We start from the raw sequence: 13,752 nt of genomic DNA, 5'->3' as shown, positions 1-13,752 counted from the left end.
ATACTGTATCTTTAAATGCGTGATTTGGGTTGGGGCAATGACCGTCTGTGTGACATGCGATTGTGTTTAGTTTGATTATGTATTTTCTGATCTGCCAGATTAAAATGGATTTTCAATTTTAAAAAAGTAATTTAACTGGAGTTTGAGAAAAGCTCTTTTTGCTCATTTCTGAATAGACAAATTTGCATAACTGACCCATAATGCTCGCATTAGCATCTGTAAATCTTAATTTGATAATACATCTCCTCCATGAGATGGCAGGATGGAATTGGATTACAGTCTTGGTTCTCATTAGTGCCGTTTGAGAGAGGTTCTTTTCAGAACACAGAGATGTCATCAGCTGAAATTTGAATAAAATGAATGAATGAACTTTTTTTATATAGCAATGGACTGGTCCAAAACCCCTCCTCCTAATTTGCTCTCTTCCTTTCAACTTTCATCTTCTCTCCTTCAGCAAGAATCCCTAATCTCCGTCTAACACGTCTCACCACAGCTTTCAGGTTTTAAATATTTTTTTTTCTCATGTCATCAGTAGGAGTCTTAACTTAGAGGTAATTTGTCCTTTACTCTCAATCATTTTTTTTCTTGTAGTTTCTTTTTTGTCTTTATCATGGAGTAAATTATGCTTTCTTTGGAGACGAGTAGTGCCACCCACTCATGTTGAGTAATTTGTGTTTTTAATCATAGGGTATGAACAGTGCTTCTAGATGTGGGCTACTATTACTTCGCACATTAAGTCCATACTGCTTGTCTTGGGAATAAAAATCATATTATCATATAAAGCAATTATGTGTTTTTGTAATCATATTTTCACCATGATAAAAGTGTGTGCCTCAGTTCAGTATTTCACTTCCTCTTTCTGTATTATCACGTCTCTTTCATGCAAAATTCAGTGTGACACCTCCCCCCTGATGTCTGTGTTTTCTTTCTCTTTCAGGAATCTAGAATAAACTGCATCCGCATTGCTCGCAAAGGTAATTCAACATAAATATGTTTCCCCTTCCCTTCAACATTTCTAAACTTGCAGCATTGTGTACTTGTGTAGAAATATAGGAAACTATGACTGTAACAATGATGGTATGTTCACAGTTTCCTCTGTTGTAGGATGAAATATTCATAAGACAATACTTTGTATTGTTTTAGTTTTCAATATGCGGTCGATACATTACCACCATTTATTTATTTATTAAAGCATGCAAATGCTTTAGATGGATTCATTGTCCAGTTTGGCTGTCCAGCGTCACTACTCCATGACTCCTGATGGTGGTGCTTTTCAAATGAAAGAGGGTAAAGCAAACAGCAGTTGACTTGCTGTGAAGAAGAAACTAACGGGAAGAGTGCTTTATAGTTGTTTCAAACAAATTAGTGACCTAATTGGCAAATTATTAACATTGAAAAAATAACAGTAATGCACACACCCTGAAAAAAATACATTTTTAGGGCTATTTTTCCTTATCCAGTTAACTTGCAGTACACCGAGCATCATAGAATCACTGCACTGCGATACCATTGTTGTTTTAGGCAAGGTTTTGTGTTAGTTCTCTGTGGTTCCCGCCCCCACTTTTGTACTGTATCATTTCTCTTAAGTAAAAAGGTGAAGAATTGGACAAATTTCCTCTGGTGGCCCTGGTTGTTTAGCACTGGGCCTCAGAGAAAAGGGCAACAAGCAGGGAAGGATTAGAGGTCAGGCTTTCATCCTGTTTGTTAGGGGCAGACACTGGGACACACCATATCAAAGACAGTCTCTTTGTTCTCATCAGCAGCCCACCAGACAGCTACATCTGAGGGCTTTGACCTCTGTGCTGTCCAGAAGGGTTCTTCAGATCAAAACTTCCAGATGGAGCTACCTCGGCCTATCAGTATGAGAAAGCCCTGCTCCCCCCCACACACCCGACTCTTTATCTGTACCTCGGCTTTTGGATTCAAAGGCACATGAAAAGGGCAGAGAAATTGACTCTAAGTCCTTATGGCAGGAGAGCCCCTCCACCATAGTACACTGTCAGATCATGGTAAATAAAAGTCATGTATTTATAGTTATCATAGCACCGCAACAGTAAGCGGAGCCTTGCAAGTAAATTGACTTGGCGGGGTATTGCTTTCTTTTTTTGGTTAAGGCCTTTTTTTTTGTGAGTGAATAATGAAAGAGATGAGGCTCTTCCTGAGCATAAAGCCAAAAGACAAGGCCAGCCTTTTCGGCTTGACTTCTCACTCCCCACACTGCCAAACTGGGCATTGATTAATTATACGTTCCCACAGCAATAGACTTTATGCTGCACTTGCCACGTTTATTTGACACTAAGCAAAGAAAGAATGAAAGAAGTGAACAATGGGACCCCTACGATCAAAAGAAATTACAATTAGCAATGAACTAAAATACCTGTAGAGAGAACAGAAGGGGAACTAAGACAAAAGAATGAAAGGTTAAATGCACAATTGAAAGTTATGATTTAAAAACAATGCCAGAGCTACATTTTCACCACGTGCATGGTGATATAACTGAAAACCCCCTGAAATGCACAATGATGGCAAAAATATGTGGGTATTTCCAATTTCAAGGTGTCACAGGTTAAAAGGTTGTTTTTTTGTTTTTTGTATTTTTGTTTTTTTTCGGCTGTGTGCGATCTCCATGATCCCTCTACCATTAACAGAGCCTCTGCATCATCGGGTCCTGAGCCATTATTATCAGGCAGCCCATCACAAGCGAAGTGGAGGCAAATGATTCTGGCTTGGATAACAAAGCTGGAGATTACATTTCAACTTCCAGGTGACAGTTTAATTAAGGATCCTCTGGCAGGCTCAACACAACAATAGACTTCCATTTCTCCTCTAAGTGCCAATTTCCACCATCAGGCAGCTGGCAGGTGCATGGATTCATGTGGAAATCTATTTCATGCTCGTGTTTGGCTTAATAGAAATTTTGAGGGTAAAAGAGGCAAAACCGCCTTATCTGTCCAAAATGTCAGAAAACTGAAATTGATTTTTCACCTCCTCCTCTACATTTTTTAGCCAGTATAAAGAAGCTTTCCCCTAATTTTAAATGAAGTCAGAGCATAAAATAAACAGCGAGTGCTGAGTTTGTGTCTGAGACACTGTTTTGAATGGAGCGCTACTCGACAGGCTGGAGTCTTTGTTATTTTTCGGTTACAGTAGCTCAGAGACACAAAGGCATTTTTGGATGCTGGTGTGTCCCTGTGTGTGAATAGAAACCACAAAAGCAATCATCTTTGATTCACTGACTGACTAAACCCTCTCCCACCACTACTGCAGACTAGAAGTTTACCCGTCAGTCGTGATGTTTAGAAACAGCACATGTAGAGATGGCACGCTTTTGGAACGATATGTTATAAGAGGACAGCAACGCAAAAGTGATGTCCAAAGCAGTTTCAGATGTAACAGCCCTTTTCTAATATCAGGCCAGTGACTAATTTTCTCCATTCTGATATGCCAGACATTCATCATTGATTAAAAAATTCCTGCCAAATCATGAAATGATATTGCACTACTTTCATCTTTATTTGGAAAGAGGGTTCTAAGGCAGCCCAAGTGCCCATGGCTGCAAATAGTTGGGCTAAAGCATGGCTCTGTTTTCATTTTCCCTGCCCCAGATCCGATTTTTTTTTTTTTTTCTCCCCAGCAGGCTGTAAGATAGAGCTCTATCCCCGGGCTTGCTCTGACTTTCTCCCATTCTCCAGATAGTTTATGCTGTTCCAATAAGCTCAGGAGGGCTGGTTTCCAGGCTGTCAAGGCCTGGAGGACAGGCTGACACACAGGAAAAAAAAAAAAACTAGATCAGTGGGCTCCCAGAACAAGGCAAAGAAAGGTCCACTGCTCAACACCATTTACATAAGTATGAAGCTTTATGTAGGAGAAATGAATAACCTGCTGTTATGGTAATGACCTTTCCAGTAGCTCACAGACATCAGGGCACCTTCAGACTATACTGTAAAGCTTTTTGGAGGATTCTGACAGAAAACAGATTATTGATTAGAAACTGACTTCAGAGGTTAGTGTACGTACCTCTGAAGTTGCAATCCAAAGGTGTCATTCTATTCTTATAATGTTGAGATATAACTTTTAAATCAGGAAGAAATTGCTGCACAATCTGCCACAAGCCTTTTGTTTAATACAAGGCAAATAAATTCAAGAGTTTACGAGTTCCCCGCTTCACTCTGCCATATTTGTAGCCTTGTAAAATTTTTCTTCTTCTACATCAGTTCACAGAAGCCTGTGTAAAAAAGATAATGGCAGTCATAGTAGTGGCATATTTCTTCAACTCTCTAGCAGAAAATCTTTCGGTGTGCGAATGAGTCCATGTATTTGCACATCTGCCATTGCGTATCTGTTTGGCCAGCGTGGGAAATCACTGCTCAAGGCTTCACCTTTTCATTTGCATGTGTTTTTCATTTTCGCCAACTTTTTGAAAGAGCCTCAGATCAGATCAGCGGATCTCCCAGCTTCAGTTCTGAAAGGTAGTGTGACAACTTTGTTGTGAGAGAGAGAACTTCTTCAAAGCTGCAAATTCAGCTTTCCCACCTCTATCGTCAGGCTATCTTAGGCTTTCTTTTAGACTTTATTGTGAATCCTTTGTCCTGCCCCTTTATTCCTTTAAGTTCTGTCTTTGCATTCTGCCCTTTTAACGTGGCTTTTCTGTGTTCCTGCTCACAGCGGCCTGCAAAGATCATCGCAAGGCTTTGGAGGTGTCGCAGCACTCCGAGGAGATGGGGCTCATTCTCGGTGTATGTGCTGGAGGTCTGGTGGTCCTCATCCTCTTGCTGGGTGCCGTCATCATCATCATTAAGAAAGGGTAAACGGCTCCTGATAGCTATTCTCAACAAACCATGTGTCATCATGCTCACTCACACCACATCTGCCGCATTGTTTTACCTTTACGTTTCATTTTCGAGCACTTTGGTGATCGGTTTTTACCCGTGCTCAACTTTTGCAAAGGTCATGCTTGTGTAGCAAAGATGGACAAACAGCCAGTGTGGTGTTTTTTCTTTTCCTTATGTTGCACCAAACAACTCTCATCTGCAGAGCCTATCTGAGTGTGAAGTATTTAATTAAAGGCGGCTGCAATTCAATTAGCCACTTAATTACACACACCAAACAGATGCCTGACCCTTAAATGAGGTGGTAATTGGGAGGGAAAAGGTGTGCTTTTAGAGATTATTAGTCAATGATCCTACAGGTCTACAGTAAATCATCTACATCTGGCTCCGTATTAATTTAGTCGCAGCTAAGTCTCATATCAGGCTTAAACTGTCTTACCTGTTTAAGATATATTGAAATCTAAAGAACCTGCCAAAATGGGACTTAGTCAGAGCCCCAGCAATCGTTACTTAAATTGCCAACACAGCGTCCAGGGTAATGCTGAATAATGTTGATTGTGGAAGTCACTGCTGCTCTGCACATTAGTCCAAGTTGCTCTCCTAAGCCACCATGAATTTCAGTTTTAGGGAATTGATTACTAAATTTGCTGTGACAGGAAGTCACATGGTCTATCCTTGAAGTGTAACACTGAGACATATTCGATTGAAAGAAACACACATTTTTGTGCCTCGCTGCGGTTTAGTCTGTCAGCACCTGCTTGATCCGCTTGCATGTGTCATATGGCCGCCTGCGCAGCTAAACGCATGAGAGGATGGTTTTCATTTTCACTGTAATCAATGCACTCTGCCCTCAACTGACATTGCTTTCATCTTACATCTCTTCTTTCTCTTGATTTTTTTTTTTTCCTTCTTCTACTGCACTCTTGCCAGAAGGGACTACTACTCTTATTATCCGTAAGTGACTCCACCTCTTTGCTTTTCCATCATTTTGTGATCCATCATATTCATGCTTGTGTGCTTGCTGGCTGTCAATCACGAGTTGCAATAAAGTACTTGGTCGATATATACCACTCTTTTTTTCTTTTTTTTCTCTCTCAGCAGATCAAAAATTTATAATCTTCTTTCAGTGGTTTTTCAAACTAAACATAACATTGCCTTTTTCTACGGAGATTATCTGTGGCAATCTCTTCTTAATATCGATTGTCCCTCGATCTTTACTATCCATTAACAGGAAACCGGGGAACATGAATAAGACACCAATTACCTACCGCCAGGAGAAGAGCCATATGGGCTCCATGGAGCGCAGTTTCACAGACCAGAGCACCCTGCAGGAGGATGAAAGAATGGCTCTTTCCTTCATGGATTCACACACTTGCGGCACACGAAGTAAGAGCAGTGCATCGCTCAGACATTCACACAGTGCAGTGTATGCAAACCCACAAACTTTTGCATCGCTAAACAATGCAATCCCAATCCAAACTTGACATGCGTCATCCTTCACTTTGTAATGTTTGGCCATCATTCGATCACTCCATAAATATTTCAATCAATTGCAACATAGTTATCATCCTGTGGGAGAATCTTCTTCAGTATGAGTTCTTGTCAGCCATTCACTGCCTGAAGTCAGTACAGAAAGAATCTCAGAAGATGGCAAATAAATAAATAAATAAATGATTTGTGATTCTTGTCAGTACTTTTCTGCTTTCTAATGTTGTCAGTATCACAGAGGAGGAAAGACGGATGTGTTTATTCTAAAGTTGCTAGAGATTCGTGTCTGTTTCACACTATCTGAGAAAGAGTTGCCACCACATTTACATAGGCTGTTATGAAGACATCTGTACCAAGATAAACCCTATCAAAATGGCATGCCTGAACTGTACTTGGCATGCATCGCCACGTAAAGTGCCTTTATGTGGTGCTAACACATTAACACTAGTGATGGCGTGACATGGAAGTGTTACAAACGTTGGCAAATGCTTTAAGTCATAATTTGCCAGGGTCACTAATGTTTCAGCTCGCTCAAACTGTGAGTGTGTCTGTGTGTGGCTCAGGTGATGCTCGAAGTTCAGTGAACGAGGCCAGCAGCCTGCTGGGAGGCTCCCCGAGGCACCAGTGTGGACGTAAAGGATCCCCCTACCACACAGGACAGCTCCACCCTGCTGTCAGAGTGGCTGATCTCCTCCAGCACATCAACCAGATGAAGACCGCCGAGGGCTACGGCTTTAAACAGGAATATGAGGTGAAAGGGTGCTGTTAAATGCCTATTCAACACTGACATTATAAGACAGCGTAGACAGCTATTACTCCTGCACTCTGACAACATTAAATGAACAGCAGTATAAAGAATTGGTGCTGTGCACTCATGCTGAGTTATTTAAAATTGACCTATTATACTTTTCCTGCTGTCTTCAGTGTGCTGCTGCGATGGTAGATGGCCAAATGGTAGATGGCTATGGTTTCAAATAATGAAGTCGGTGTCTATACAAGTAATTGCTTTGAGCCAGAAGTTAAGGCTTCAGACTATTTGAAATACTTGCCTTGCATCTGTATTTTTTTGTTTTACTCCTGTGATTTGTTGATGTCAGCGAGAAGGGTTGTCCTGTCAGGCACGCAGATCTGGCTGTGAGGAGAGCAGGCCCCTCACACCTGCTCTGCCTGACTCAGAAAATTCGGGCCCCGCTCTGGAGCAGAGCACTTTGCACGTTTTGGAGGTTAATTTATTTATTTATTTTAACTTGAAATTTGTTTGCCTTTCCCCAAAGAAGGAAACACAAGATAACACTTTACAGAGTGCTCTTTTATCAATGAACCTAGCATGAAGTTTTATTTATTTATAATTTTTTTTCAGCTAGGCTAATGCTAAAAGATGGGGCCATTCTGTCTATGAAAGGCAATAATGAGCTGTCAGAACCGTGCGCTGAATCATTAAATCAGTGTTGTCTTATTTAAAGGATTTAACTGGTTGTTACTACGATTTCACTCAAAGTGGAGCTAAAGCTGCTCTGTTACACATAGAAAAACAGTTTTCAAGAGTTAGCAGAATGAAAAAGTGGTTATAAGTGAGAGGGAGCTCTTATGCAGAGGCATAATGGCAGCAGATTAGCTTGTTTTGTTACCTTCAGTATTGTGAGACCGTTAACGTTTTCTACTTCAGCTGCTTTTTTGTCTCATCTCCATCATGTACTCCTGCAGGGTGTTATTATATTATTGTGAAATTTTGCCTGAAAATGCTGCATTTTTGTCCAGTCTTCACTTCAAGATCATTCTCTCATCCACCCCTGGAACTCTTCTAGAACAGGCGCTATTTTCACATTACTCACTTTCTGCCCACATGCACCGGTGCGCTGCGATTTCTCAGAGGATGTCAGAGAGCAAGTATCTGACTTTTGTGTCAAGGATCATTAGGAGCAAGTACAATCCGGAGAACAAACAGCAGTTTTCAGTTGTTTAGTGCACAGTTCCCAACCCCTTAGGTGACGTGGGAGGCAAGGAATGTGGAGGAATGCTTTTTGTTAGTTTGTTTCTTTTTTTTTTCTTTAGTCACGGGGTTGTGCACAATGAATTTGCACCCCGGGGTCAGGCTGTCAATGTGGAGTTCTGCTGTAACGTCCTGAGGCGAGCATTCAGTGGAAATGACCTGAGCTGTGGCATGTGCCAGCAAGATTCCAGAGGCACAAGCGCAGGTGGTCAGAGTGGGACTTTCAGAGCGCAATCTAAAATTAGAAGTAGCACTGAAATTGGTTCAAGGTACAGGAGAAGATGACCTTGAATTTAAATAAGGTACATTTTAGGTTTATATAGGTGCACTTGTTGCTTTTACTGTGCATCAAAAAAATCTACATATAGAAACAGTTTTTTACAGTTTGATATTGAAAGGCTTAATCTACCAAGGTATGGTACATACTGGTTTATGTACGTTCATTCCTTAATAAGGATCGAGTTTGTTTTGCACCCTCACAAAGAAAATCTCTATTTCAGATATAACTGGTGAATATAACATTGCCTCAGTGCCTGTCCATTTTCTCTACATTAAATGGTTTTTAACTGGACCTCCCATATATTGTAGGTTTTGTTAGAGCTGGTCTTCCCTTCTCTTTAGGGGCACATACATTACTTAATTTAACTGTGGTTTCTTCCCTTCCCATAAAACAACTGTTTAATGCATCATTATTGTACCTTTTAAAGACGACAGGTGAAATTACACCTTTTACTCAAATTACTTAAATGATATGTGTTGAGTTTTATCCAACCGCTTGTAAAACTTAGGTTTTCTTTTCTGTAGGAAGGGTGATGGTGCTGTTACAGATATTATTCTTACACTTCCTGTAATATTACATCCCATCTTGTAACACCTTGTAGTGAAAAGCGTATTCTTCTGAGGGTTCTGCAGGTGCTTCCATGGTAGCTGGAAGGTGTCACTTCTCAGACATGTCCTAATTCTGTCCTGAGGCCCCCCTCAGCAGGAATGGTTGACTTTAATTGCCAGCACTGTTAGGAGGAAGGGTGGAATGGTACTTGCATTCGAATGTGCATACAGAAAGCTTCAGACTCCAAGGAATTGCAGTTGTTCTTTATTATACACTTTGTTATCTTCTGACTGGAGTTGCACCCAGTGGAAAGCATGAAGCAGATGTGAGATGAGATGAAATGAGATGACAGTATAAATTGATCCCTTCCACAAAAAAGGGTCAATGCATTAAAAAAAAAAGACAGAAATCAGTGAGTGCCTCCCACCTGACCCTTCAGAATGAGCTGTTATTGTACAATAAGAGCATATTTGGTGAATTCCCATAAAATTTTATCTTCACACTATGTAAGATGTGGGGTGGCACGGTGGTTAGCACTGTTGCCTCACAACTTCAACTCCACCTTGGAAAGGGCCTTTCTGTGTGGAGTTTGCATGTTCTCCTTGTGTCTGCATGGATTTCAGGTGGACTGTGGGTTTCATGCAGTTAGTGGGGTTATGTTAATTGGTGATTCTAAATTGCCCATAGGTGTGAATGGTTGTCTCTCCCCCTGTGACCCTTGAAGAAAATGGATGGATGGATGGATGGGTGGGTGGGTGGGTGGGTGGATGGACTATGTAAATTTTGAATTTTCTGAGTTAGAGGCCCTAGAGGTACATAAGGGCAGGTTTGAAATTGGTGCATTTTAAGTCGCCTTATTATTTCCAGCATTTTTGAGTACTGCATGCAGTTTTGAGGGATGAAAAACACATTAAAGCATTGCTATAAATGCAACCAAATCTATTTTACACTCACTCCAAGGTTCATGATCTAAAGCTGAAATCACATTTTTGTTTAGTATCATTTGTCAGTATCATTTGATACATAATAATTTTTATAGCAAAACTGCATCTATCTGATGCCCATGTGAAAGAGTAACATCAGCAAACATTGGTATCCTGGATATTTTATCCATTTTCTAATAATTCAGTGGGGAAGACCTTCAGAAAGTGCATTTTGGGTCATATCACTATGTGAGATAGGTGGCTGGTCTAAAAAAAAAAAAAAGCTATAGCATGTAAAAGCTCTCCTTTATACCTACAGTTTGACACCAGGCTCATCTTTTAGCCATGATTCATCCTGCTCAGGTGGGAACCTTTCTCAGAATTGACTGATTTTTATATGGACTCACCCAAAGGTGTGTGCTGTCTGCTGTGGCAATGAGGTGAAAAACATCAGGTTTAAATGGGGTCAGCACTTTGAATATTCAGGCTACCATGACTTCACTATGTGATATTGTGGTAAAGTGCTTTAAGTGAAGTGATTTGGTTATCATAACCGGGTATTTCTGAACCGTAAGAAAGTCCACAGGCTGTGATTTCATGTAAATCAGTATTTTTCAACCTTTTAGGCACCTAAGGCTAAACAAAGACCAAGCCAAAATTTCAAGGCACACTTGTATTCACATCTGCAGATAATAACCTTCATGTCACCTGTCAGTGACAGTTTTAATTGTATTGTCAGGTAAACTTTTCAGCACGATGCCTGCAATTTTTTTTGTTTTGCGGGAAAGTCCCTTAGCTTCTAACTTGTACACGTACCCTTATCAGGTACTTTCACAAAACCAGACAAGGGTTGTAGCTGCCTGTGGCTCAGATTCTGTGTTCTCTTGCAGTAGGAAATGTTTCTCTCAGAAGTGCCTCTTTGGCTTAATTGGGAACAAGTTAGCATTATTTAAGTCCTCCCAGCAAATGATGCACTCAGGCTGAAGGCCCCTGACAGTCCTGCTGAAACCATGACATAGGTAGCTTTTACAGGTTTTTTTTTTTTTTCTTTTAGCTGGTTTTGTGTATTTTTGAGCGTGAAGAGGCCGTGTTAGCCCGAATGGTTCTTGTAAGAATGGGACACCATCAATCTGAAATCCTCCACGTGCCCTTCTTACCCCACACTGAAATTAATTACCAAGGTTAAAGAGGCATTTAGTTCTCACTGTTGTGCACATGAATAATCATCCTCATCTGGGCCCAGAGAAGACCTCAGTCTTTAGGTTAAACATCTCTAGCTCTGGTGAGCCCTATCATTCACTGCTAACAGATTTTTTTGTTTTTTTTTAACAGCAAAGAGAGAGAGAGGGGCTGTCTGTGAAGGTTTAGTGTGAGAGGGAGATGGATGAAAAAGTGCAGAGGAAAACAATTGAGAAAAGAGAGCCCTTGCCGCCCAGTCACTCTACACTCCAAATAACAGTCTCCTGGTGCTATAGTATTCATGATAGTATTTATCTCCCTCTGCTCTTCTCAGAAGTAATCATTATACTGTGATGCCTTGATCAATAATGTCATTAGCGATGCTTGGTATATGTTTTCTGTTAGAGTAGATCTAACAATAAAAGTAGAAATTTGCACTTGTTAGCCACAGGCACAATTTGGCTCATCTGATTTCTTGTAATTGTCATGAAAATATAGAGCACATGATTGTTGAGAAGTCAGAAGTTGTGACCCCTGTCGCAGCACAGGTCTGCCGATGCTCCACAATGGTGCAGCTGATGGTCCTTCAATTATTGCACTGGTAATTTTCTATATTTTTTCATATTGTCAACAAATTCTGCGAAGAGAGCAAAACTAACTATGAACTGATCTGACTAAAAAGTGTTATCTCTGCATCCAGAGCCTGGTGTGCTGTATTCCAGTGTGTCTTACAGATTTGTGTGCCATTGTTGTCCAGAAACTGTTAAAATCTCATTACCGAGCCACATGTTTGTACCGGTGACGTGTTTCTGTTGGAGCTCTGGCACAGAGGGACGTAAGCTAAATCCTGCATTAGACACAGCCAATACAATTCCTGTTTCAGTTTTCATCTTTTAATGGGATTTGCTAACAGAAGAAAAATATCCAAATTACCAAAATTATCCTTTTAAAATAGTGAGATTTTTGGGTGCAGTGATCTCAAGGTTCAGCCAATATTCGTTATGGTGTAACAGCACCAGGTAAAGCTCTAATCAAATGGCCTGATTTTTTTTTTTCACATCATAATTTACAATCATACGCAATAATAAGCCTGTCTCTAGTACTTCACTGTGCTTGTTTTGTTGAACGTTACTTATTCTTCTCCTGTAGCGGTGCTTTGCTATCTCTTGTTTTATGATTCAGAGTTCATAATGAAGGACCCGAAACTCCCAAATGCCTCTCCCCAGTGGAACAATTGTGGCTGAATGTTGAGCTCGCACCCCGAGGAGAGGTCCATTTCTGTCACCCGCAGCCTGCAACACTAAAAAAAAAAAAAAAAAAAAAGAGAAAACAACTTTTTTTGTCTCTGCTTCATGGTTTCCGCCTCTGGAACTCTGCTTGTAGACTCATTAAACTGTCCCTCACGGGCAAACACACTCCACTCAAAAAAATCAATACACACCTCTTTGTGTGTGGGTCCTCCCCCCCTCCCCCTCTGTGCTAAGAGTATGTGTTTTTATAGAGTGTCTCTCTCTATTATGAAGGAAAATGATGAGGAGTATCATATTACACTCCCTCGGCAGGCATAGGTTTTTATTTCCCTGAGGAGTACCTGTGCTCTGTAAAAACATTGATCAAGAATTTACAGCGAGCTGTAAAGGGGCTTATATATGTGGTGGTTTCTGTCACTACCGTCATATCCCCATCGCAGGAACGTACAAGTAAACAGCAGCAGCTTTACTGGAGAACTCAAAACTTGCATTATACCACTTTGCACCCTGAGGCTGAGGTTAGAAAGACCCATTCAAACATGATTTAATGTTTAGTTTCAAAAGGGACGACTGAATTATTGTGTTTACACTCAACTCCCCCACCCCACCCCACACCAAAAAACCCCCAAACTTTATGCTACTTTTTTTTCTTTTTTGGTGACATCAGTTAGCCTTGTTAATTCTGCCTCTTTCGACTAGAATATTTTCCAGCAGATAAGATTTCTGAGTGGATTTTGGCTGAATGTGAGGGGATTATTAAGGAAGTCATCACAGGGAGATTCACAATTATACATCTCATTGTCATCTTAAAATTATGTGAGTGAAAAATTGACTGGTCACAGTGACACTTCAGAACAGTAAATGTGCCACTGGATTGTTATTAAAGGAAAACAAATAATGAACATCATAAAATCTATTGAGACATTGATAAAGCATCAAGATGTTAAAAAAAAAAAAGATTTACATGCGGAGTAAATTAAAAATAAAATATGTAAACCTCTTGTGTCAGCCACCCACTGATCTTTGCCAGCGACGGTTTCTAATCAGTCGTTCATAAGTCTGTGTTGTTTTTCTTCCCTTCAGTGTTCTGCCATTCTCTCACAGCTCTTTTTCCTTTTCCTGCTTCTCTCTCGAGGCCTGAGCAGAGGAGTGGTGAGAGCACAGAAGCAGAGAGAGCTCAGAGGTGTAGTGTCAATCATATAAGGGAGGAAGAAAAGGAAAAGGTGGACAGGGGAGAAGTAAAAGGAGGTAACAAGAACAAGGG

General features: G+C 40.6%; 1 protein-coding gene across 2 annotated transcripts in view; it reads left to right on the top strand.

Moving 5' to 3' along the window:
- The window catches only part of ptprub (protein tyrosine phosphatase receptor type Ub), a 191,727-nt gene that overhangs the window by 141,229 nt on the left and 36,746 nt on the right, over nt 1–13,752 (top strand). The window contains exons 13-17 of one of the 2 annotated variants that reach the window (XM_030749001.1): nt 938–974; nt 4,666–4,804; nt 5,760–5,783; nt 6,061–6,215; nt 6,881–7,068. In XM_030749001.1, coding sequence (XP_030604861.1) covers nt 938–974; nt 4,666–4,804; nt 5,760–5,783; nt 6,061–6,215; nt 6,881–7,068 — 543 coding nt within the window. The remainder of the gene's footprint in view (nt 1–937; nt 975–4,665; nt 4,805–5,759; nt 5,784–6,060; nt 6,216–6,880; nt 7,069–13,752) is intronic. The other variant, XM_030749002.1, reaches the window with a different exon arrangement.

Source organism: Archocentrus centrarchus, chromosome 16 (genome assembly GCF_007364275.1).
Source record: "Archocentrus centrarchus isolate MPI-CPG fArcCen1 chromosome 16, fArcCen1, whole genome shotgun sequence".
Classification (NCBI taxonomy): Eukaryota; Metazoa; Chordata; class Actinopteri; order Cichliformes; family Cichlidae; genus Archocentrus; species Archocentrus centrarchus.
This window is presented reverse-complemented; position numbering and strand designations above follow the sequence as displayed.